General features: G+C 40.0%; 2 protein-coding genes across 6 annotated transcripts; one reads left to right on the plus strand and one right to left on the minus strand.

The window, feature by feature from the left end:
* Positions 1 to 446: 446 nt before the first annotated feature.
* LOC124111727 (condensin complex subunit 2-like) lies at positions 447 to 21,883 on the minus strand. Its single transcript, XM_046471509.2, has 18 exons — positions 21,763 to 21,883; positions 19,129 to 19,362; positions 17,375 to 17,450; positions 16,610 to 16,696; positions 14,669 to 14,801; positions 14,435 to 14,505; positions 12,287 to 12,358; positions 10,023 to 10,212; positions 9,328 to 9,416; positions 7,664 to 7,811; positions 6,652 to 6,751; positions 5,091 to 5,218; positions 3,714 to 3,946; positions 3,189 to 3,290; positions 2,890 to 3,060; positions 2,487 to 2,594; positions 1,530 to 1,715; positions 447 to 1,421 (listed from the first exon to the last, which is right to left on the minus strand). The coding sequence occupies exons 2-18, from the start codon at positions 19,359 to 19,361 to the stop codon at positions 1,365 to 1,367; spliced, it is 2,184 nt and encodes a 727-aa protein (XP_046327465.2). The 5' UTR covers position 19,362; positions 21,763 to 21,883; the 3' UTR covers positions 447 to 1,364.
* A 25-nt stretch (positions 21,884 to 21,908) lies between these two features.
* LOC124111726 (swi5-dependent recombination DNA repair protein 1 homolog) lies at positions 21,909 to 25,507 on the plus strand. Of its 5 annotated transcripts, none has more exons than XM_048393246.1 (5): positions 21,909 to 22,024; positions 22,662 to 22,757; positions 22,953 to 23,697; positions 23,731 to 23,858; positions 24,717 to 25,507. In XM_048393246.1, exons 2-5 carry the CDS (start codon positions 22,698 to 22,700, stop codon positions 24,894 to 24,896), a joined length of 1,113 nt encoding a protein of 370 aa, XP_048249203.1. In that variant the 5' UTR covers positions 21,909 to 22,024; positions 22,662 to 22,697; the 3' UTR covers positions 24,897 to 25,507. The 5 variants fall into 5 exon arrangements, with proteins under 5 accessions (XP_048249203.1, XP_048249205.1, XP_048249204.1 ...); XM_048393248.1 differs by having other exon boundaries at positions 22,953 to 23,664; XM_048393247.1 differs by having other exon boundaries at positions 22,953 to 23,598; positions 23,665 to 23,858.

Here is a 25,507-nt window from a genome sequence, read left to right on the forward strand (position 1 = left end):
GAAGTTTTTACATGGTCTTCCGGAAGCTTCAGGTCTTCATGATGACATTATGATATATTATACATGACATTCACAGTGATCAATGTTGCCAGATATTTGTAACATAAGCCCCAAAGCTTTTCTGTCAGCTATTTCAAAATATTGAATTGCCATGGTCACACTTGAGTCCAGTGGTGGACTCTATATTATCTCCAGGGTATGGGTGACCCAGACATCTCAGGTGCTATAGTTGACTTCCCTTGGGCTTCAATAATCCTGTGATTGTGGGTTAATCAACACCATACTTGTGGTAAAAAGGGGTAAAAATCATCAGGAGCAAGTTGTGTCGCCTCATTCAATTCATGCCTCCGTGTGTGTGTGCTGTCTATATTAGCCTGCCTAGGATCCACTGGCAGCAGGAAGCACTCCTCACTAACCATCACCTCAAAACATAACAGAAAAGCAAACATTTCTTGAGACTTTTAATATTTGTTTTCTGATATAAGACAATAATCATATATATTTGGGCTAAAACTTCATTTGGGAAAAAATCCTCTCTGAAATTTGACTCCATCCAAGTAACAGAAACTACATGATGTATAAATACGGAAATATTTACAGGAGAAAAGGACTTGATGACGGATGTGATATAATGTTGACAGAAGCATTTCTACAATAGGAGAGATGACCATGAGGTCTGCAAAGTCTGCTGTGTTTATGGAGATGGACAAGTTAGCACTGCACAGGTCCAAGGTTCATCTATGTCACGATTTCAGTCTTCCATGGCAAACTTCATAATATTTGATGGAGATGGTATGCTGTGTTGATGTAAATGAAGAAGTGAATGGTGCTATCTTAGCTTGATGTGAATAGTGATGTTGACAGATGAGAGTGGCCTGTGTGATGGGGGATGTGGATGAGGTCAGAATCAGATCATGATTACATTCAAGTTGTTCCATGTACACATAACCAGCATCCACTAAAATGTTAAGATTGGTGAAAGATGATAAAATCATACATAAACTATATACAATAAAACAAAATGATAAACAGACTTGACATAAAACAACAACACTGATTGCTGGTCAACCATAACATAGAGGCATAGCGTCACCAACCATGGTAGTCATGACAACTCATTGCTGGTCATTCATAAGATCCAGGAATAGCGTCACCAACCATTGTTGTCATGGAAACATTGCTGGTCAACAATAACAACCAGGCGATGTATCCATCCATTGTTGTTCTGGTAACACGTCCAAATGCTGCCTGTGTCTTGAGCAATCCACATACACTGTTCCCATAACGATGCTGCTACGAAGGGTGAGACTCATCTTCATGTCAATACTGAGATGTACAAACTGTCAATATCGACCATGACCCTGCTACATTCCTTGGGATATCTGTAGATCTTCCAAATTACTGTCCAAAATCTTCAGGGTCTGAAAAATCAAAGCATAAGTGAAGAGTTAAAATAATAACAGCAATAATGAGAAGTGTGTTTTATCTGTGCTGTACACAAGTGTCGGGGGTCTGAGACATGGACTCACCTTCTCATTGGCGAGATGCAGCAGACACACAAAGGCAATGGGGACGCTGAGATTCTTGGCCGTGTTGGATGACACTTTCGTTGGTAGCTTGGTGAGCAGTGTCTGGAACGTCCATGTTTCGTTCATGGCTGATGTTGTTGGAGGAGGCTCCATCAGGGTGTGGTCAGGATGACCTGATGTCTGGTCCTGAAACATTGTGGTTCATGTTTTGAAAGGGATGATCACATGTGTAAATCAGGGTTGGAAACAAACAGTTTTTGTCCACTAGTCCTTATAATGCTAACATATAGCAAAACCCTCAAAATGGGCCAATTTCTACTAGTCCTTAGGATACCTTTACTATTGGGCAGTTTGGTAAGGACTACAGGACTAGTGCCAATTTATAACGCTGTAAATTCTATTTAAATAAACCCTGGAATCAGTGTTGTGTATCATGGAAAGATGAAAACTATCCCTACATGAGAGGGATCTTACAGTTAGTGAGTGAGAGGGGCTATGCCATGGTCATGAAAGCATGAACAAGGATGACGATCCATTACTGTACACACAATCAGATAACACAGCCTGACCACCAGGGCTCCATTCCACAAAGCGATCTTAGTGGTAAAATGATCGTAAGTTCTTCTTCAGCTGTGTTTGTTGTTTAACACCACACTCAGCAATATTCCGGCTATGTGATGTCGGCCTGTAAATAACGAGTAGGGACCAGACAATCCATACTGTGATTGATATTGGGAGCCATGAACCAGGCCGTTGGGGTACGATGACATGCAATCAACAAGCCAAGGACCACCAGACCCATTTGGTCGCCTCTTACGACCTGCATAGGTAGCTGGGGACCAATTTTGACCCGAGAATCAACACAGGTTAAATGATAAAAAATGTGTATAAATGCATTATGATCACACAGAGATGTAAAAGCTCTAAAGACTGTGGTATTTGACAGTTGAGTATTACCTCCTGTTTTGACGCTGGTGTTGTCAACAAGTTCCACATAGCTCCCTTCAGTTTACGTACATCCAACTTCTTGGCCGTCTTTGCATATGCAATATCTATCTTTGCAACCTGCAAACACCAAAAAGTTATGAACATCGAGTGAGTGAGTGAGGGCATATGTAATATCTATCTTTGCAACCTGCAAACACCAAAAATTTATTAACATTGATTGATTGAGTGAGTGAGTGAGTGAGTGAAACACTGCTTTGGACAGTATTCCAGTTATATCACGTCGTGTCAGTTTCATGTGAAAGGAAAGCCTGATTTATGCAGGTCTTGGATGCTTAACACTTTGGTGAAACCACTAGCACAGTGCTGACAAACGTAGAAACATAATTATATGAAGGATCACACCCTGCCATACCTTATAAGGCTGTGAGAGGAGTTTGTCTCCACACAGGGAGGTGGCGTTCAGGCTGTCATTGTAGGCCAGACTGGGCTGTGACATGTTGTCCTGGGAGGAGGCGTGGCTGTAGTCGCCCGCCGTCAAGTTGAAGTCGAACCCACCACCCCCGTCTTCATCATCGTCCTCTCCCTGAGAGATGGCAAAGTACACAGATTAACACAGTGGTTCATCATCATCCACCTCAACATTTTTATACTACCATAGGAGTAATCTGTTACAAAGATGTTAAGTTTGATTTATTTAGTACTGAAACTCACACCAAGATCAGCACAGAAGTTCTCCCTGTCGTTTTCATTGTTGTAGTCATAGTTGTCGATCTCATCGTCCACCCCCACGCTGCTGCCTTGCTGTCGCTTGACCTGCAACATGACAAAACATGTGACACGACATAATTTTCATGACCCACATCGCACGACACATGTGACATGACACGTACCACAGGACATGTAAGTAGCCCTGTCTACTAGTCTTGTACTTTACACCAACCCAACATCAGTTGTCTACTAGTCTCATACTTCTACACTAACCAGACACTAGCCCTGTCTACTAGTCTTGTACTTTATACCAACCCAACATCAGTTGTCTACTAGTCCCATACTTCTACACTAACCAGACACTAGCCCTGTCTACTAGTCTTGTACTTTATACCAACCCAACATCAGTTGTCTACTAGTCTCATACTTCTACACTAACCAGACACTAGCCCTGTCTACTAGTCAAATAATTCTACAATATCCTGACTCTAGCCCTGTCTACTTGTCTTGCTATTTATTACACTGTACCATGATCTTCGGCTTAAGGAACGGTCGGAACAGCTTATCAGCATCATAATGCAGATCTTCAGGTAGAGTTGTCTGCTCCTTGCTGTATCGACTCAGTGTTGTCTTGGTCAGGGCTGTGGCCTTGGACGTCTTGAAGGCAGCATCTGTGTCAGTCTTCTCCTGATAGTTGACACGAAATGCAGCTTTCTTTGTCTTGTTCTTCTGACTCTTATTTAGTGTCTTGAATTTGGTGTCTAAATGACACAGACAACAATTAGCAGGCAGTCACCAAATCAAGAGAATGTTTGCAAATATATCTTGAAGAGGCCACATACCCATTAACAACATGTCAGACGACTCAGATTGAGTTGGAAATGATAACAGTAAACATGTCCAATAAGCACAAGAATTTATCCTGTATACCATTCTATTGATCATAACCCTGCACTCATTGATCTGGCTTCATTAAGAGGTCAAATCAAATCACTGTTCTTTCAAGATTGAAATAAGCAGCCATATCACCAGTGCTTGTCTCAACTTTTGTTAATCAAAGATGTCCAAGGAAAAATTCTACTTTGTTCAGAATTGGAATTTCCTAATTTCAGAGGCATGTTAACAGTGTATTTTAACACTGCAGGTAAAGCAATAATGCTAAATGAAGCAGTAATTGGTTCTTCATTATTGGTTCTGTTATCAGTGAAACACAAAACACCTTGACCAAGCCATCACGTTAGTTCTAACTGTGTGACAAGAATTGGGACCATCATAATCCACATGTGTGAGTTATTACTGACATAACTGACTTGGGGCACGATATCGGCCTCTGAGCAGGCCAAGATAAATCCCTGTAGCATTAACTCCTTGCAGAGACAGTGGGGTGCAGGAGCTGCTGTTGTTCTGTCACAATACATGGCAGTACTAGGGGTGAAACAATACAGCAAGGTCACGATATGATACGTACACAATACATAGGTCACGATATGATACAAATCGCGATACACATATTTACATCAAATCAAGTGGAATCTTCTTGATTATAAATATTTCAGAGCAATTTCTAAAGGAAAAGCTATTCGTAGCGGCTATATAGAGTAGTGAACTTGGAACGCTAATTACAACACATTTTGTGATATTTGGCAAATATTAAATGAATACTAAGTAATATTTTTTGGAGGGTATCATCTTGTATCCATGCAGAAAAAATAACCGTATGTGTATGGTATTGTCGCATGAAAATTTACGATGCACAGATGTATCGTTTCACCCCTTACTGTGTGACAGTTCAAAGCTCTTAAAGACATGCACACACATATATTGTGTTCCTTTTGTCTGAATGTCAAACCTGAACAAGGAGACATGCATGGGATCAAAAGCAAGACAGCTGGAAAAGGGCCTGACCTTTCGAGAGACATCCTCTCCTCCAGTGTGAGGGGCCAGCCCAGGTCTGCATCAGAGCTTTGTTGAAGTAGGAGTAGTCGGACGGCTGGGACGCCAGAATCTGCATCAGCGTCCCCGAGCTGCCATGGCTGCAGGAAAACACTCATATACATAAGACAGCTACGCTACAATCCCAGTGCATCCTCACTTCAGCTGAGTGAGATGCTTTGTGAGGATCCTGGGGAACAATGACAGTCGGTATGCTCCAGTGGGAAGGATGGGAGTTTGAAGCATTAGTTTAAACATTATACAGTTCAAAATTTACAAAAATGAGGTAGACAAAAATGGTAGACAAACCATTTCATAAGTGATGCAATATTGTCCACAGACAACAAATGATTTTCAGTGCAAATGTCTGAGGTTATCACCTCATACAAGACAAGTATTTGTCACAGAGTGACGAAATATCCCCCGCCATATACACCATAGTACCAAATATGAAGACAATCCAGCGATTAGTTCTTGAGATATTGTGGCAACACCGTTTTCCAACTCCAAAAACAGATTTGCCTGCTGTGACCTTGAAAATGGGGTCAAGGTCACCAAATCTGACAGGTGTATGCGGTGTCTGTATATACACTATAGTTCCAAATATGAAGACAATCCAGCGATTAGTTCTTGAGATATCGCGGCAACACCGTTTTCTAACTCCAAAAGCAGATTTGCCTGCTGTGACCTTGAAAATGGGGTCAAGGTCACCAAAACCGACTAGTGTCTGCGGTGTCTGTATATACACCATAGTTCCAAATATGAAGACAATCGAGAGGTTTAGTTCTTGAGATATCGCGGCAACACCGTTTTCCAACTCTAAAAGCAGATTTGCCTGCTGTGACCTTGAAAATGGGATCAAGGTCACCAAAACCGACTGGTGTCTGCGGAGTCTGTATATACACTATAGTTCCAAATATGAAGACAATCCAGTGTTTAGTTCTTGAGATATCGCAGCAACACCGTTTTCCAACTCCAAAAGCAGATTTGCCTGCTGTGACCTTGAAAATGGGGTCAAGGTCACCAAAACCGACTGGTGTCTGCGGTGTCTGTATATACACCATAGTTCCAAATATGAAGACAATCCAGTGTTTAGTTCTTGAGATATCGCGGCAACACCGTTTTCCAACTCTAAAAGCAGATTTGTCTGCTGTGACCTTGAAAATGGGATCAAGGTCACCAAAACCGACTGGTGTCTGCGGAGTCTGTATATACACCATAGTTCCAAATATGAAGACAATCCAGTGTTTAGTTCTTGAGATATCGCGGCAACACCGTTTTCCAACTCTAAAAGCAGATTTGTCTGCTGTGACCTTGAAAATGGGATCAAGGTCACCAAAACCGACTGGTGTCTGCGGAGTCTGTATATACACCATAGTTCCAAATATGAAGACAATCCAGTGTTTAGTTCTTGAGATATCGCGGCAACAAACAGGTGGGACGTACGGACGGACGTACGGACGGACGGACGGTCATGAATACTATATCCCCCGCTTCGCGCTTTCGCGCGGCGGGGGATAATAAGTTGACTTACGTGAGATCTTCAAATGCACTCTGAACAAGCATGGCAGCACGACTGTCTCCGACAACGTTCGACCTCTCCCCGTCATCATCAAAGCCACCTGCATCTTCATCTACAAACAGAAGTCACAGATAATGGAAACATGGCTTTCACACTTAATGTTAATGTAAAGTGTAACATAACTGTGTTCTAACTGACAGAGTTTTAGAAAGGTGATGGTAGGTCAAGCAGGAATCATTCAGCTCTCTTCAACTAGAAGAAATTTCTAGCCATCATTATTAGACTTTGACCATCTTGAAGACAGCACTTAGGCTGTCTACAGTTATAAAACATCATGTGTCTTCATGTGTGACATTACAGAACTTGGTTCAGCCCCATTAATATTGCTTGAAGTTATCACAAGGTAACCACACACATAAAGTCTAAGCATACAATTTACAAGTAACATCCTTACTGTGTTTCTTTTGCTATTAAACTGTTTACTTGATGCCTCTGTGGTAAGGCACCTTTTCATTCCATCCAGTGCTCAAAAGTGGGAAAAGTACAGTACATGTATCTGAATCTTGGGACCCATTAATATTCCATCTATAGCATTAAGAATAGGGCAAGGACCCCTTCACTTTTATTCACTTTATTAAAATTTCAAAATTGTTGAAGTTATCTGGAAACCCTCCAGTTGGTCCTGTGAATGTTGATGCTACAGGTTCTACTGGTTCAGACCAGGCTCAACTGGTTCAGACCAGGCTCCACTGGTTCAGACCAGGCTCTGCGGGGCCTTGTTCTACTGGTCCAGACCAGGTTCTACTGGTCCTTGTTAAACTGGTCCAGATTCTACTGTGGAATTTGGCACATCATAAATGGACTAACATTAAACCAACTGACAGTTGGCTTTGAGGTGATCATAATCAGCAGCAATTTTCCCACTCAGTCCTCAAATTAGGTGCTTTTTCTCACCAGCAAGGGATGCTTATGAGCTTATACTACTGAGGTTCAACAGACTGGCTACTAGCAGCACTTCACTTACTGTCACTGCCGCCATCGGCCATGTCGCCAAAATCTGTGTCTGGAGGAAGGCTTTGATGATCATCATCGTCAGCGTCGGGGAAGATCGGCTCCCTCTCCGCATTCATGTCAAATGCATGCTCTGATGCACCTTTACTCAGCATGGAGCTCTGAAGAGGGCAACAAGCATGTTCAAACATTGTCCCTTCTGGATCAACACTAAGGGTGTCATTGATTGGAAAGTATACTCTTGTTATCACGATATAACAATATCAAAATTCGCTATTATGTATGTGCATAGATGAAAATTTCCTATCTTGACATGGAAATAGTTAACACAAGAGGCCCACAGGGCCTGTATTGCTCATCTGGATATTTGCACAATCATGACAAAATATACATTTGCATTGTACATGTATATAAGACTGCAAATATTTCGTCATTTTGACTCTGTCAGCAATTAAATTGGGTGGATGGCAAATCTGACAGTATGAACGTGTATTTCTCTAGATACAAATGTAACATAAAGATCTGAACCGTATCCATGTTATGATCCAGGATAAATCATATTAAAGGTATTATTCTCTTCATAACAAACAAATGTATACAATGTATCTGTTTATAATAGTGTGGGGATAATATCGGTTTGCATGTTATGGTCAAGGTTCTAACTCCTTTGGAAGTGCTGGACAGATGAACAGAAGGGCCAGTCCTGGTAGCATATGTGCATTCCTCTCATTATACTCTCAATTGTACATATGGTTATACGGTGGGGATCTTAACTCTGTCCAACTTATAAACTCTTTTTAGACCCGCTCCTTAGTTCCCGGATGTAGGGGTAGGGTTCAGCCCGGCCCCTCAGCCCCTTGGTTGGTTAGCCCCACCATTTGTACAAATTTGAATCCCCACCACCTAGGGATGCTTCCAACCAAATATGGTTGACATCTATCTCTTAGTTCCAGAGAAGAAGTCACTTTAAGCAATGTAGCCAAATTACCCCCATTTGGCCCCACCCCTCAGCCCCTTGGGGGTCAGCCCCACCATTTGTACAATTTTGAATCCCCACCACCTAGGGATATTTCCAGTCAAATTTAATTAATTTCCTATTAGTGGTTCAGAAGAGGAAGTTGCTTGAATAAATTGTTGATGTACGGACGAGAGAAGACAGACGGATGATGGACGGACGCCACGGTATGGCATTAGCTCACCTTGGTACTTTGGACCCGGTAAGCTAATAATGCTAAATGCTGAACCATAACATGTTCAAAACTGAATTTTCGGCCTTCTTATTCTCCATTTTAACCATGGTAATCTTAACAAAGGTAAATGTTTCTGTGGCAGTGAATTATTAATTCAGTATTGATATTCATAAATTTGTATATCACAATATCCGATGACAACCCCAGTCAACACTGAGATCACCTGAAATAAGACTAAGATCACCAGACTCAAAAATGTCTGTTTCATATCCTGTATAAATCAAGTCTGGACCAGACAAACCAGTGACTGATATTATGAGCAAAACCCCACGCCCCTCGACACAATTAGTTAAGTCACTGAGCCTGACCTACCGTCCATTTAGACTTGCACGACCAGCATAGCTGCCTGGGGACCTGCTTTCTAACCCGGAATCCCCACAGGTCTAATCAACACTGAGACAAAAGTCTAATCACTTTTCCTACTCACCATATCAGAGCCGTCCCAGTTAGTGAACTGAAACTCTGTATAAGGAGCACACACTTGTTTACTCTCACAGTCAAGTTTATCCAACATGTCTGAAAACAAAAGTTAAGACACTGAAGTTTTGCAAGTAATGAGATATTTTAAGCAAAACCAAATAAGGCTACAAACAAATACAGTAGATTATTGTTTGCTTCTAAGTCAAATAAAACGACTCCGATCATCAAAGTAACTCGACCAAGTGGAATGTTTGTTCCTGTGTGTTCACTACAATCCACCACTCTCCATGTGAATTTCATTGCATTCAAATACGTCTTTCTTATAGCAATTGTTTGTGGATGACATGCAATGAACCAAGTCACTGTGTCTGACTACATGATCAATTTAGTCGTCTTTTATGACCAGCATGGGTTGCTTGGGACCTGTATTCTTACATAGAATCCCCACAGATCCCTTTCATAGCAGTTTCTGCTGATGCAACGTAAAATCTTAATCCCTAAATAGTTGTCTTAATTTTCCCCATCAGTATTTTTAAATAAATGGCCCTAGTAAGGACTACGTGTCTTACCAAGTCACACAATGTGAAACATTATTTAAGTCCTTGCTCAAGAAAACTAGAACACAACAGATTCATTTAAACACAGATCTAATTCCCAAGCAGCTTTAAACAATCTTTGAATAAACATTAACTGAGACTAAACCTTTGAGATCGGTGACATTGAGAGACTTGGGGGATAACTCCGGGTCCTTGCTGTCCACCACCGACACCAGGGTCGACGAGTCGAGCACCAGCTCCTGACAGTCGTCATAGCAACGTAAGTTGTTCAAGATCAAGCCACTGGCACCACCCTCGTCAAATGCTGCTGACATAACCTGGAACATCGGATCCACCTGGAACACAGAATATTAGGGGTCAAAGTCATCATGAGTTGGATGATGAAGTTTCCTGTTGGCACAGATGCTCCACAAAATGTGAACAATGACTTGTGTGTTGAGAACTTGATTGGCAACATGACTACAGTGTGCACTATTCAATCATCCACATAGGAGACAGTAGGAATGGACTTCACATACAGTATGCACCATGAGTGACAAACAAATGATTAAACCTCTAGCAAGGTCCTACCTATAGTCAAATAATGAAGAGAATGAATGTGAAAATTTTATGAATTAACATTATTAACACAAAAGAGTATGGCTGTTTGAATCATTAAACTTAATCAAAATTGAAGATTGCAAGTTTGTCTTGTTACATATTGTCACTGACATACACTCAACGTTCAGCACGTCAGTGGTTGATTTTCCTCAGTCTAACATTGAAATCCCCATCCATCACAGGCTAAAGGCATCTGAGCATGAGCAATGATATTACATTAGAACATCAATATAACAAACTGCAATCAGTTTGATTTACTCGTACATTGTTTGTTACATATAGAGAATCTCACCCGAGTGCCTTTTGATATCAAATATATCAACACGAGTTGATAAAAGTGGAAAGACTTTGAGGCTTGCCGAGGAGTTTTTCCTCTTCTGTGAACCAGTGTTGATATATTTCATATCAAAAGACACGAGGAAGAGATTTTATTTATCATCCAACATCATTCTTCCAACTTTTTCAGTTTGTAGACAAAAATAAGCAGTGTCTTAGGTGTAAAAGGTACTGCTAACAGCTTCAGTAGCAGAGCCATTAGTGATGTCATTTGATTGTGATGTAACAATGGTCAGCAAAGCATTGTGATGCAATTTCATTGCAGCGATATCTACAAATAATGTAGATATCGCCTGATCTCACCCAAGCGATATCTCCTTTGGGAGCCAGTTTTGGATGATAAATGTTTTATCTCGTGTTTGTGTTGATTCGCCACTCATTGAGTATAGCCAATTGCAAGTGAGACTAATTGACACAGTGAGATTTCTCAGTTCGCTGTACATATCACTAATTAGTGGTATTTCGGCTTGTCGGAATAAAATATCAGTTCGCTGTAGAGAGTTTGTTACATACATACATTATATATGATAATATAAGATAGCTATGCGATAAATCGCAAAGAACAATGTAGAACGAAGTGTGGTTTATTTTATGATAAAACATTGTTCTATCAGGATGTCATTTCTGGAGATTCGAACATGCACTCACAACTTGATGACGCCATAGATAAGACAACATACTTTTGAGAGGGAAGTGTCTAGCGAGTTGTTCCCCATCGATGTAGCTGGGCCAAGCAGATATACACTATCTCACCCGCATCAAAAAGTGGGGGTGATACAACAATCGGTATTGGGAGAAAAGGTGCAGATAATTGACATGAAAATTGTGAGAATACAAAACTTAACCCCCCTGTACATAAAATGGAGTTGTATTCAGGGAGTCATCATTATATACATACATGTAAATGTTGTTAAAGCTTGTACATTTTATTGACATCGTGCACCCACTCATGGTTTATTCTCCCTGCAGTGTTTTATTGCACGATAAACGACCACAAGTTGTTTATTCGCTAAATATATAAGAGATAAATCGGGGATATATATAGTAAGAGTACATTGTATCTGTTTGTTCTCTCTACCCATGTTCGTTCATTCTATCTGTGTTCTGTACATCAGTAAAATTCATGGAAATCCAGTGAAGCATGCCTTGGACCCCAAAGTTATGACTGAGAGTTCCCCTGACTCACAACAGATAGACCCATGTAAATCTCTGTACTAGGCTATCCCACCCTCCTATACTAAGTGGTCAAACTTCTAGCATGATTTGTGAGAGTGTGTTGGCAAGGGAAGATAAACATAAAAAACAATCCACTTTCCAGCTGGGTCAGCTAACCCCACAATAACCTTGCCAGCCGACCCGGACAAACAAGCATGTGTATGTAAAGATAAGTGACCAATGGGCCACTGATGTTAAACAACAGTGTATCTACTTCCAGGGGTCAAAGGACCAGCAGGTCAGTCAAAGCCAGCTCACCTCAAACTCCAAGTCGAACTTGTTTACACTGATGTTCTTCAGGTTGGTTTCTACTGTCCGACTTTTTCTAACCTGAAACAGAACCCTGACGTGTGAATCATCATAACATCATAGAGGACAACAGCTCCTCGCCACAACAGTCGTCTTGCAAGATGACGCATGATGAGGTGATCTAGATATATCATCCAGTTTACACTACATGACTGACAGGAGTTTATCCAGGAATCTAAACTAAGTGCCCTTGGCCTTTTTACTTTGAAATGTATTGGTACTTTGTTCACAATTGGGAAACTGTTCAAAGCTTCTTTTTTTCAGAGGCATCTTAACAATGTATTGTAAAAATGCATTCAATGTCATAATAGAAATATTTTAGTTATCAAGGCTCTCCCTCTTTATTGGTTCCATCACTTTGACCAAAACCTCACCGTACATATATAGTTTGACCAAAACCTCACCGTACATAAATAGCTTGACCAAAACCTCACCGTACATATATAGTTTGATCAAAACCTCACCGTACATATATAGTTTGATCAAAACCTCACCTTACATATATAGTTTGACCAAAACCTCACTGTACATATATAGTTTGATCAAAACCTCACCGTACATATATAGTTTGACAAAAATCCTCACCGTACATATATAGCTTGACCCAAACCTCACCGTACATATATAGTTTGATCAAAACCTCACCGTACATATATAGTTTGACCAAAACCTCACCGTACATATATAGTTTGATCAAAACCTCACCGTACATATATAGTTTGACCAAAACCTCACCGTACATATATAGCTTGACCAAAACCTCACCGTACATATATAGTTTGACCAAAACCTCAACATACATATATAGTTTGACCAGAAATTATTGTGAATTTAACACACCATTTTGGCCATCAATGTTTACCATACCAAAGGTGTATGTAGAACTTATCCTGACTTTTGATTCAAGGGAGACAACTCAGTGTTTCATATTTGTAAAGTCTGACCAGAGCACTGTGGAAATTGCAGCTTTAGGAAAAAGAAAGATTATAGAATCAAGAAATCTGATCAGCACAGGTCATTAGAGAGAGAACAGACATTCCTCTATCAACTGTGTACCATGTTTTGAAAAATATTCAGAGTGGAGATTGAATTGAGCACAAAAAGGGAGCAGGTAGGCCAAAGAAATTTGACTGTTAGTGACACAGGGCGACTTGGTATATTAGCGTCCAAACAAATATTAGGCATGAAATGCTGAAAGGAGGAACAGTTCACGTTCTAAAGAGACAATAAGAACCCATTTGCATGCAAGGGACTGGCAGAAATCACAAGGAATTCCATCTCCACACCTGAACAACAAGATAGACGTTTGAACATGGCTGATAACGTGTCTGTCGGGATGCATGAAATTTTCCTCTACCTGCCTGACTGTCTGGCAAATAATTTTATGCCAATTCACATATTCAGTTTTATTATGACTCCTCATAGATTCTCAAGTAATTGTAAAAATATTTCTACTGATTCAAGACGAGATTTGTCTCTTACTTTTCGCAACTATATTTATAATGTCTGAATGCGGGCAGGTAACTTTGAAGATGGGCAGGAAACATTTATGGGTCACCTGCCCCACTGTCTGTTGGGTTGCAAAACTTTTCAAACACTAGCTTGAAGCCACTTGAAAATATTTGTGTAATCATGAAGGGCAATATCAATAAAAAATCTAAAAAAAACCATATGATATGAAAGCAAAGGTAGTGAGATATTGGGACAGTATGACTCATGATTCTCTAACTTCCTTGATACACAGTGCGCCTCACCTCACTTTGAAACATGTTTTAGAAAAAGAGGTGGTCTGACAAAATATTGAACAGTTTGCTGTTTGGTATCTGTATGAAAGCAGTGTTTGTTGACAAACTTATCTCTTGCTCTATGACAATTAATTATATTAACAATGTTCTCATTCACAGTAATTTCTGGTGACATGAATTGGGAAATATTTAATTACATAACTGTCATGAAGAAGAAGTGTGTGCAATGTTGCTGATGGTGAATGAATCCCTAATGGGGCAGGATTGTTTTATCAAAATAACCAGTGAAAGCTGGAACAATTTGGATAAAATCAGTGTGCTGCACAAGGTTTCATATTTCTGTACATCTAACCTTCTTCTTTTTCTTGAGTTGATCAGGATTGTCTCCCCCTGCCAGGTCTCCCCCAGGTTCCCCGTCTTCACCTGGGTAGAGAAAATATCATAACATCAGACATTGCAAAATCAGAAAACATCACAGAAAGCCTAACAGACAACATAAGAAAACATCACAACATCAGAAAACATCACAGATAACATCACATCACAAGACATCGCAGACAACATCACATCAGACTGTCCTCCATACCTTCCCCATCCTCCTCTCTGGGTTTGTTGGATCCCCGCCCCAGCCCGCTCAGCACTTTGTATGCTTCTGCATGGATACAGTCAACACGACCCGCGTAGATCTTGGCACTGGCATCTAGGGTTGAGCTGGCGATCTGACACAGACAATATCATAGCATGTAGATGAGGCAGAGTGCGACTTTGGCCACTGGTCGAAGCCCATTCTGGAAAAATTCTGTACTGTCTAAGTTCAATTAATAATAGTCCATATAATAACACTAAAATCTGTAAATGATGCTTTTGAGCCATGTTTGGGCTAGAGGGCTTATAACTTTTGGGGCACAGACAGCACCATGATATATGACAAATTGACACAGGACATGGCAAGATGAATTTAAGAAACAATTTGCGCTGCCCTCATGTATTATGTAATTAAGTATAGTTTTGCCTGAACTATTATAGTTAAAGCATGAGGATGCTTGTGTCTTTTCTAGGATGCTGAATTTTAGAAAAAATTGTGTTTTATAAGAGATGGGTTAAAAAGAAACCTGTAATAAGCAGTGCCTTAAATTGAAAATCCACAAACAGGGCAAACTGACGGGATGTTCCACCTAATTGCCTGTACCCCTACGTTAAGAGACACCTTTACGTTTTAAACAAATACAACTCCACTAAAATAGATAGTTTATTATTTAAATAGGTCATATTTCATTATCCGTTCAGTGTGAGGATATCCATAAACCCATGCAGCAATAAGTAGGATTATTGAATATAAGTTTTTATATTACTTTACTTCAACTAATCATGACTCATAACATTCCACAAGTGCACTAAGGTAAACATAGCTGAAGTCATGTGGTTTGGTGATTGGTGTCACTGGTTATTAAGAACTGACTTTCACTTGTGTGAGTTCATCATGTTCATTGGAGTATGAACCTTAACAGAGTGAGGGCCAAACTGTAGGACGTATTAACGTCAAATTGCGTCGTTCATACACATATGAACACCAGTTTTGCGGTCACCCCTTGCCCAATGGAAAAATTGTATATCGTATAAGCTTCAAACAAATAAATTCATTTGAGTTGAGGTGTTTCCTGTTGCACAAGTTGCAACTGCAGACTGCAGCAACTGCAAGCCATGGAATAGTTTGCTTAACAAGCTGGTTGCGTGATACCGTAAATGGGGTGAATGGACAGCCTGGGTCGTGATATGGCGTCGCCGTGGGATGAACATGGCAGTAAAGGAGCAGTAGCGGACGTTTTGTTTGACTGCTGTATATTGTTAAATGCAGTATGCTGTGCAACAGGTGTACATGTGGTTATTAAACTTTTCAAGCATTGCTCATTATTTTGTCTAGAGACACACACATAATTCCTAGGGCACCAACGCCCTCCTAGGACAATTTTGTGACTTCTGTGGCACAGACACAGTGGTTTGAATATGTTTGGGAAAACCATTTGGCATGAGAGATGGTTGACATCATCTTGCCATATTGATTCCCAGGTAATAATATTCAAATCTTTGACAAGTTTAAAGAAACTATTTCACCAATAATTGACGTGGATGCGCTATCTTGTTTGACAGTAAGGAAAAAACGATGTTACCATTGATACATTAGATCACGGGGGAGGTAATTTGAACAGAGTAACTCAAAAAGCGTACTTTGTCGCAGTATGAAGTACAGTCGGTGCCTTTGATCTTTTAGCTTAGAAATATTGACACAGGTCACTGAATGATGTTTCGACTGACACAGGTACATAGTGAACCTATTTAGAGTCTAAAGATTGTTTATTAATATTGTGCATTACCAAACTGTTTGCAACTTCTGTAATTACAGAGTGTCTTTATATGAACAATAGCCTCATTGAAACAATGTGAACAAATGTGAAGAAATTTACCCAATTTAGTACCATTTTACCAAACCCATTTCCCTGTAGTAACAGGAAACCAGCGTCCAACCAACCTGGAAGTTTTCCATCTTCTCCTTCTTGAGGAGCTCCGACATGTAGTCAATGAGCTGAAGGCTGAAGGCATTCTTAGCATTGATTTTCTACAAAACAAACAAAAACACAAAATCAAATCAAATTTCTCTTAAACACAGAGATATAAAGATCCTGTATAAAGTCTAAAACATTTTAACAGTGAATGTCACAGCATGTGTTTTGAAACCAAACACATCATCGTGAGTCTTTGCAACAGAGTTGGACTTCTTTTATCTTCAAGTGTTGCTATGCTTGATTCCAAAACACACCAAGGCGAGTTTTAATTATAAATATTCAAGATCCTAAATTACACAAACATTGCTTTTAATTTGATGTTAAAACAAAAAGTATTATGGTGTCACAGTGCAAGAAAATATCCACACTACATGAAACTTCTTTGCCTCACAATTTTGTCTAACAGAATCTTATCTGTTAACTATTACTGTCTGTTTGCAAAAGTGACAATTTTCTTTTATCAGAATTGAAAAGTGATGTCACCATGCTATGAATATGATGACAACCTATTCCAACAGATGGAACAGTCTGACTTGGCACACTTAGAATTCTGCATTGCTGAGGTGTTTGGCCCTGACTGACAGTTATTTCATCCCACTGTCAGGTCATAAAATCTATCATGTCAACACAACCGCAACCCTGACTATCAAGAGAAAGACATTGGTGCATCACACAGTCTAGTAAATTAACAACCAGCAACATTCTCAATTTCACAACACATGTCAACCTACATTTTCTGTGGAGAGCTTGATACAGGATGCGTAGTGCTCGGACAGCTGATTATTGGTTAATCCAGCTGATCTGCGTCTGGAGGAAAAAGCACAAAAGTATTCTTCCTAGTGCTCCTACATCATCATCTGCTAAGTAAGAGGCAACAATTCTATCTGGTGAAGCAGTAAGACATAATGAGTCATAATACATCTTGCACATCATCATTATCCACTACATGTGTCATGGATTCACTTAGGAGTTACAACTAAATGCATGCATCTGGCAAATTGGGATTAAATCGTTATTTTGATTTTTAAAGATCATCACATTTTGTTCAAATTGGTATATTTTTTCAAGTTCTTAGTTTCTTAAATTCAAAGGTATTTCAACTGTAGTTTTAACATGGATACCCCACTCAGACACAGTATACTGACTCAGAGCCAACCAGTCCTTGTTTTAGCCCATAATGCCCAGCATCAGGCAGGGTAACAACAAGTACCATCTTTTAGTATGGCGCGACCAGGGATCAAACCCCAGACCTTCCGCTCTCCGAGCGTATGCTCTACCACTAGACCTTGGAGGCAGTGACAAGAATTAGGAAGTTTATATTCACATTTGGGAAATTCCTGAATATCAGCCTCTGAACACGCCTTGATAAATCCCTGCATGTATCACAGTGGTGATCACCGTTCTCATGTACTTTATTCAATCAGTAAATATAATATATAACACATGTTCTTTAAAACACATTGAGTCAATCAGAGAAGGCAATTACCTGTCACCGGTCACTGACTGAGTGTTATAAATTGTGGAAATCTGATAAATATCTTTATAGTTCATAGTTTCTTTCACAGATAATATGAAAAGGGGCCTAGCCAAATTCTAGGGGGGACTATTGAACAGTTACAGTTACTATTGATCGTATAGCATGACAGTGATGTTAACTAGGGCTGGGACGAGTCCAAATTTACTACCACGGTACCCACCCGCCCCTACCCAGGAACCCACTGTAGGTCTCAGGAGATGTCTCAAAATGTCCGAATGGGAACATTTTTAGCATAGCCCTGGCAAAACGTATTAAGATACATGTATTAAACAATCTGGTCATTCATGCACTGAAGTTGAATTAAGTTTTATCTTTATTCAACCATTTGAAAAGTCAGAAGGAATGGGTGCATAGTCAGAAAGAAATGCGAACATTAGTGACTTGTAGTGTAACCATAGAGTTCTAAATAATTTTGGTCATAAAACAATACATCACGTGAGTAACAACGGGTCCGGGTAGTCCTGTGGGTATCCGGGCCCTACTCAGTACCCACCCAACCCGGGTACCCGAGTTTCCCGTCCCAGCCCTAATGTTAACCATGTTAACTACTGATGCACTGCCATCAGATCGAGGACACTTTCCCTGCATTGCTAGTATACCCATCAGTAACCCAGATTCACAGTAATTCCGGTACTACACAATACCATTCTCAATTGCAATACAGTTAGCATGACTTTGTTTGTTATTTAATGCACTCTACAAAATTCCAGCAATATTATGGCGCTCTGTACATATTAAAGTCTGGACTACAGTTATTGACATCATGAGCATCGATCTGCATAATTGGTATATACGATCACATGCAATAAATGTCAGCGATTCTGACCTCCCGATCCTGTTAGTTGACTCTTACAAGCATGGATTAATGAAGACAATTGTAACACGGATCTTCACGGGTTGTTAGCCTAACTAGAGTTAGTGTGAAGACACAATGGCCTGATATCTAACCTGTCAGGTGTGCTGGGACTGGCTAAGTTCCGACGCTGTAAGTCCAAGACACGAGATCGTCGTCTCTCTTTCCTTTCCGCTGTGTCATCTCGGTCTCGTGTCAAGAGTGGTGTCGGACTTGACAAGTTGCTGTTCCTGTTGGGGGATGGCGACACGAACTTGGACGAGGATGTTGATGGACGTACTATTGGTGTGTTGGTGATAGGGGATAAAACATCTCTTTTTGACATCATGCTGCAGAGAGAAAGAGCAAGCAGATCAGTTTATGATGACTGCTTGTTCAAACTGGGTTAAATAAGAGTAGAAATACTAGAATTTGTTGCACTGCAACCAAGACATTAGGGATGTCATGATTCACTAATATATTGGTACATCGATACTATTCTCAGAGTGAGACTATACAATATGTGATACATGTTTACCTGTATCGATTCATATTTCAATCATGTATCATTTCACACATGCCACATTGTTACCTACAGTGTTATGACATATGAAATATTAAAATTCAAGCAAAATTGCTCCTATTAAGTATCGCAACACATATCACATTGTGAACAAAGTATCATGTACATATCATAACAGAAGATAATTGTATATATATACAGTCATCCCCCGCGATAACGCCCTTTGTGATATCGTGTATTCAGTTGACCGCGGGGAATCACTGGCTCCCATAAATTTCATGGTGTTTCCCATCTCATTACACATATTTGGTGAGCGATGACCTAATTTAATAAACATTTGATAAATGTCCAAACAACAATGAACACCGTAGGTTCTCCATACCTAGACCTAATTACGATCAGACTTAACTTCATCAATTTAACTTCAATCATTAAACAAACATTTACCTTCTTAGTAAGTTGTTACCCTTTCATATGTTTATGTTGCAACAGGGATTAATTAATGAGATCAGTGCTGAGAACTTTCGTGAATTGTTTTCAACATCAAGCATGCCGAGTGTTGTCATTGGAATAACTAGGCCTACATGGCGGGTGTATCTGTGTTTAGGCTTTATCCAGAGCAACATCCAGACAAAAACCATAAAAAATTGGAATCAGAATTACATAGTCATCACATACAGTCTGAAACAAAGTGATCAACAGCTGTACATGTACATTTGTCTAAAAACAGTTATTGTCTGATTCATAAATTCATAAAATGTAACCATGTATACTGTGATAAATATTTGTATCCGTTGTCTTATACTTATATTTTATGTGATAAATCCTGAGTGTTGTATCACGTCCATCGTGTGTCTCTACTTTCCTGAGGTAAAGTTCACATTCTTTGGATTTTTATGCGATCACCCAATCATTGCCTTCCTTTTTGTAAACAAATAGCGTATAATTCATTTGATTGGCTAAGCAACTTGCATGCCGCTGCTCCATTGTTTGATAAGGATTTAGGTGTGTTGAAATTAGAACTAAATTGGCACCTCTGCAGAGTTAAACTATTGTAACATTGATTTCTAATATCAAACTCACATGTTATTTAATACCAGTATAATAATTTGCAGTCTGAAACAGTGTTTAACCATGTTAACTGGCTTATCTGTCGAAAATTTTGTGCGTAGTGGCTTTGTTAAGAAATGGCTGAACGCCCATGCAGTTGACAGTTTGCAACTTAGGATTTATCAAAGTAAACATTATTTTATACATGTATATCTGACCATATTTGCATTCAAGTGATCCCAGCAGTCAAGGTAGTTAACAATAACAGGATATATAAACTTGTATAAAAAGTTTGTACTCGAAGAAAAAACACAAAAATAAAATCATACATTTATATTTTTCTCACAAACACTGTCAAATTTTCTTCTGTAACCATGCACATATATGCCCATACATTATCAAGTGTGCATACACATACAGTATATAGGGTACTGAAAGCTGCCGAAGACAGCGGTTTCCTTGAGGAAATCCCTGAAGTGGGGACCATGCTGCAGTTGACCCCAGTACATGTATTCGTGTCCTCGTTAGTTCAACTATCACCCGACCTACATTCCATAATTGAAATAATGCAGGTGTCTGATAATGCGGGGTGTCGTTCACCGCATGGGATGACTCTATATATAAATCGTAACATGCCTACAAGACATTTTTCTGTTAACAATAAAAGCAGCTATTTACCATGGTTCAGAAATGTACTGTAGGCCTACTGATGAAACAATGTTTTTACTTGTGTCAATAACCCATTTTGATGATTAAGGCCTATTACATCACTTTTATTACTGTCAGGAGAGCGGGAGGTCGGTGGTTCTGTGGATTTTTGTTTCAATCATTTTAGTTGAATCAGTTTTTCGATTTTCCTGCACTTCCTGCGCCCTGCAAAGGGTGATCTGAATGTTTGTGTTTCAGTCTTTTTAGATGACTCAAATGACATTAACTTTCCCTGCACGAACTGAAAAGTGCACTGCAAAAGATGATAACCCTATCATTTAAGAGTACGCCATGAAAAAATATCTTTTGAGTTCTGGCATACATCTATGATCAGGATATTGCCGATAAACTGATGATGAACTTTTGACAAGTCACAAAGCGAGCCATTGTGTGACCTATTTTCAGAAGGCTTTCAATGCTAAACATACTTTAGATTCAAAATCAACATACACTATTGGATCATACTTACGATCGTTAACAGTGTAATTCCAAATCCAAATGTTTGTTTGACGATAATATATTGTTATTCTATTTATTCATCATTTAAACGAGCCGCCATCCGTTGATCGCGCACTTAGCGTAATATCGCGAGATCTCGCGGAAGTACTTCAGTTCGGCAAAATGGAACCATGTCAAAAAGCCGTCTAAACACGTCGACGAATGATCGCGATCAAGAAACCTACGCAAGAGTATTTCATTACGGCGAAGCCACTGCGAACTAATTTCATTACGTTAGTAGTTTTTCTGGTGACTACTGTGCCTCATTTCATTGCCCTTTGGCGTATTTCGTTTAACTGATAAGTTGATAACCGTATTCCGTATCAGAGCAAAACAAACTTATGCCAAATTGTTGCGGGAAATACAAACTCTCTATCAAAGTAGAATACACTTAGTTCTTATGTTATACATATCTTGTGCACAGAGAACTTAAAACCAGTGGAGTCATATAATGATTGGTAAATGGTTGAGATCTGTTTCAACCTTATCGACTAAAAGGAAATAGCCAAGTGGCCTACTTGTAAAATAGTTTTCATCACCAGAAACTGGTTTTGCTAATAATGAAGATCGGTAGTTTTATATATTTGACAAGTGAACACACTTGTAAAACGTTCTGGCTTACACAGGATAGAGTCTGTTTGATGAAGATGCTAATGAGTACATGGGACATGACGGCAACCTTGGCCTACAAGAATTGCTATTCATGCAGGTCATCATATCCAAATTACAGATATGTGGATTGATGCTCATGATGTAAATCACTGGATTGTCTGGTCCAGACTCGATTATGTACAAAGAGCTGTCATATAGCTGGAACATTGCTGGGCTGAACAACAAACAATATCATAACTTGTTTCACTTTTCTCCCAGATTCCAAAGACTGATCCTGTAATTGCCTCTGTCACGATGAGTGCTGTAACACCAACCCAGCCGAGAGGGCAAGACGCGCCTGGCTCTGGAAGAAATGTAGGTTAGGATGCAGTCTTCTTCACTATTGTTTTCAGGTTTAACAACAAAAACTATACATCAAATGATACACATAGTTATATTGATATATATCCAGATGGAAATGATATTGTATTGTACAAGATGTATCACAAGTAACTAATGGATCGCTTCATCATTGCATCTCTTTCTACAACAGCCATGTTTATGTTGCAGCTGAGTACAGGTCTGAAGAACCGACTGAAGAGATGTGGGCGGTACCATTCTGCTACACCCTCAGCCAAGAAGCCCTGTATTGCAACACCCTTGTCTCCTGGACCTCTACACATATCAAGCGTGGGTTTGCCAGTCACACCACAAGACACGCTTCAGTCATCCACATCAAGGGGAGATAATTCAAACACACCCAAACCACTATCCTCATGTTCAAGAAGAATACGGGCATCTCTGTCCTTCAAGTCACCTGTGATGAAGACTGAGAGTTATGTCCCTGGAACTGGACCAGCAGAGGGCATCAGTGCAGCAGGGAGCCGCCGGGGGACTGAGGTGTGTCAGGATGAGCCTTGTAGTGGAGACCCAAGTACTCCATTATCATCCAAACACAAAAGATTGACACAGAGTGGCAACAAGAGTAGATTGAAATTCTGTAGTGATGACGAAAAGATCAATCAGCAGTCTGCAGGTTGTCGTGACAAGACAGGTGTACATTCAGGTCATAATGGTGACAAGATCTGTCTAAATTCAGGTCGTAATGACGACAAGATCGGTCTACATTCAGGTCGTAATGATGACAAGATCAGTCTACAGTCAGGTTGTAGTGATGAGACAGGTCTACAAGCTCTAGCTTGTGGTGACAAAACAGGTCTACAGTCTGTAGCTTGCAGTGACAAAACAGGTCTACAGTCTGTAGCTTGCAGTGACAAAACAGGTCTACAGTCTGTAGCTTGCAGTGACAAAACAGGTCTACAGTCTGTAGCTTGCAGTGACAAAACAGGTCTACAGTCTGAAGGTTGCAGTAACATGACCACTTTGAGGAGGGAGAAGAGAGACCTCACACTACAGCTGACAGCAGCGGAGGAGAAACTAAGAAAACTGAAAATGGTCAAAATGTATAGGTCAAAGGTGAGACACTTCACCATGTTTACACATATCTACACGACCTACCAGATGTTAGTCACAGGGGGAGTGCTAAATAACATTGTTGCCTTGTCTCACTTTTGGATTTTACTCACATATGCTTTAATTTTATTACTGAAACTTTGATATACATATTGAGATATTTCATTAAGAAATCAAATTTGCTCTAGCCCCTTGTGTAGTTTAATAAAGTATAGTTTAGCTCTTCACTATTATTATAGTTAAAGCACAAGGCCGTCTGAATCACTGACAGCAGGCAGTGATGTGGATTAGATATCAGCTTCAACCAAGCTCTTTCCTGTGTCTCATTTACTTTCTGCCCATTTCTGGTGTCCCCCGCCGTGATATTGCTGGAATATTGCTAAAAGCGGCGTAAAACCATACTCACTCACTCACTCATTTACTTTCTGTTGTCCAAGAATCTAGAGTAGGGTAGAGGTGGCTGAGTTGACAACAGTGGTGTTGGTTTGAATCCTAGATTGCCCCGATTCTTCATCAGTTATCACCATACCCTGGCTGTTGGGGGTGGTCGGGTAGCCTAGTGGTTAAAGCATTTGCTCGTCACGCCGAAGACCCGGGTTCGATTTCCAAAATAGGTACAATGTGTGAAGCCCCTTTATGGTGTCCCCCGCCATGATATTGCTGGAATATTGCTAAAAGCGGTGTTAAACTATACTCACTCACTCACTCCCCCATGGCTGTTGGATTCACCAAGGTGTTAAATGTCCATGACCTGTGTCTCTTTTTGCTTTCCTATCCTATTTTAGATAACATGCTTTGATGACTGAAATACTGTTAGTTAGACCCAACTCTCCATCACTCATTCACTCACTCCTGTTTCAGAACAACCTGCAGCAGCTGCAGGGCCTGATAAACAAATGGCGCGGAGTTACACAACAGGCTCTGTCGGATCTACATAACATGCTGCCAGAGCCCCGGCCATCTTTGGCAGACTTTGTCAGACACTTACAGATCGACTCTGATCTTGTTCAGCTTGACTTGGGAGAAGACAGTGTGGACTGAGGACTTTGTGTTGGAGACCGGAAGTCCCAGCATTTGTGATAAGAATTCCAGACAGTGTCATATAAACTTGACGCATTGATATAAACCTCAAACAGTGTCATACAAACCCCAGACGGTGTCATATACACTGGATGCAGTGATATAAAGTTCATTGTCATACAAACACCAGACAGTGTCATATACGCTTGACGCAGTGATCTGAACTTAATTGTCATACAAACCCCAGACAGTGTCATATCAACTTGATGCAGTAATATAAACTTCAAACAGTGTCATACAAACCGCAGGCAGTGTCACAAAATGTTGAACAGGAATTTATTCACCAGAATTTGTGATAAATCTACCTGTGTCACCAGAAATCCTAACAGTATCGCACAAAGACCAGTGTCACACACTGTAGGACAAGACACTTACAGAGATCTCTTCAGTCAGACATATTTGAAGAACTTGTCCAGTGAATACAGGAAGTTATTGAAGTTTTTTGTTTGTGTTCATGTTACGATCAGCGACTTTAGCCACAAGGGTTGCACTAGATTAACATCTAGTGTCTGAAATGAACATATTTTACAGAAATCTTTTTTTGTTAAGTTATTCTAATAAAATATAATAAA

Source organism: Haliotis rufescens, unplaced genomic scaffold, assembly GCF_023055435.1.
Source record: "Haliotis rufescens isolate VD_foot unplaced genomic scaffold, xgHalRufe1.0.p SCAF_12, whole genome shotgun sequence".
Classification (NCBI taxonomy): domain Eukaryota; kingdom Metazoa; phylum Mollusca; class Gastropoda; order Lepetellida; family Haliotidae; genus Haliotis; species Haliotis rufescens.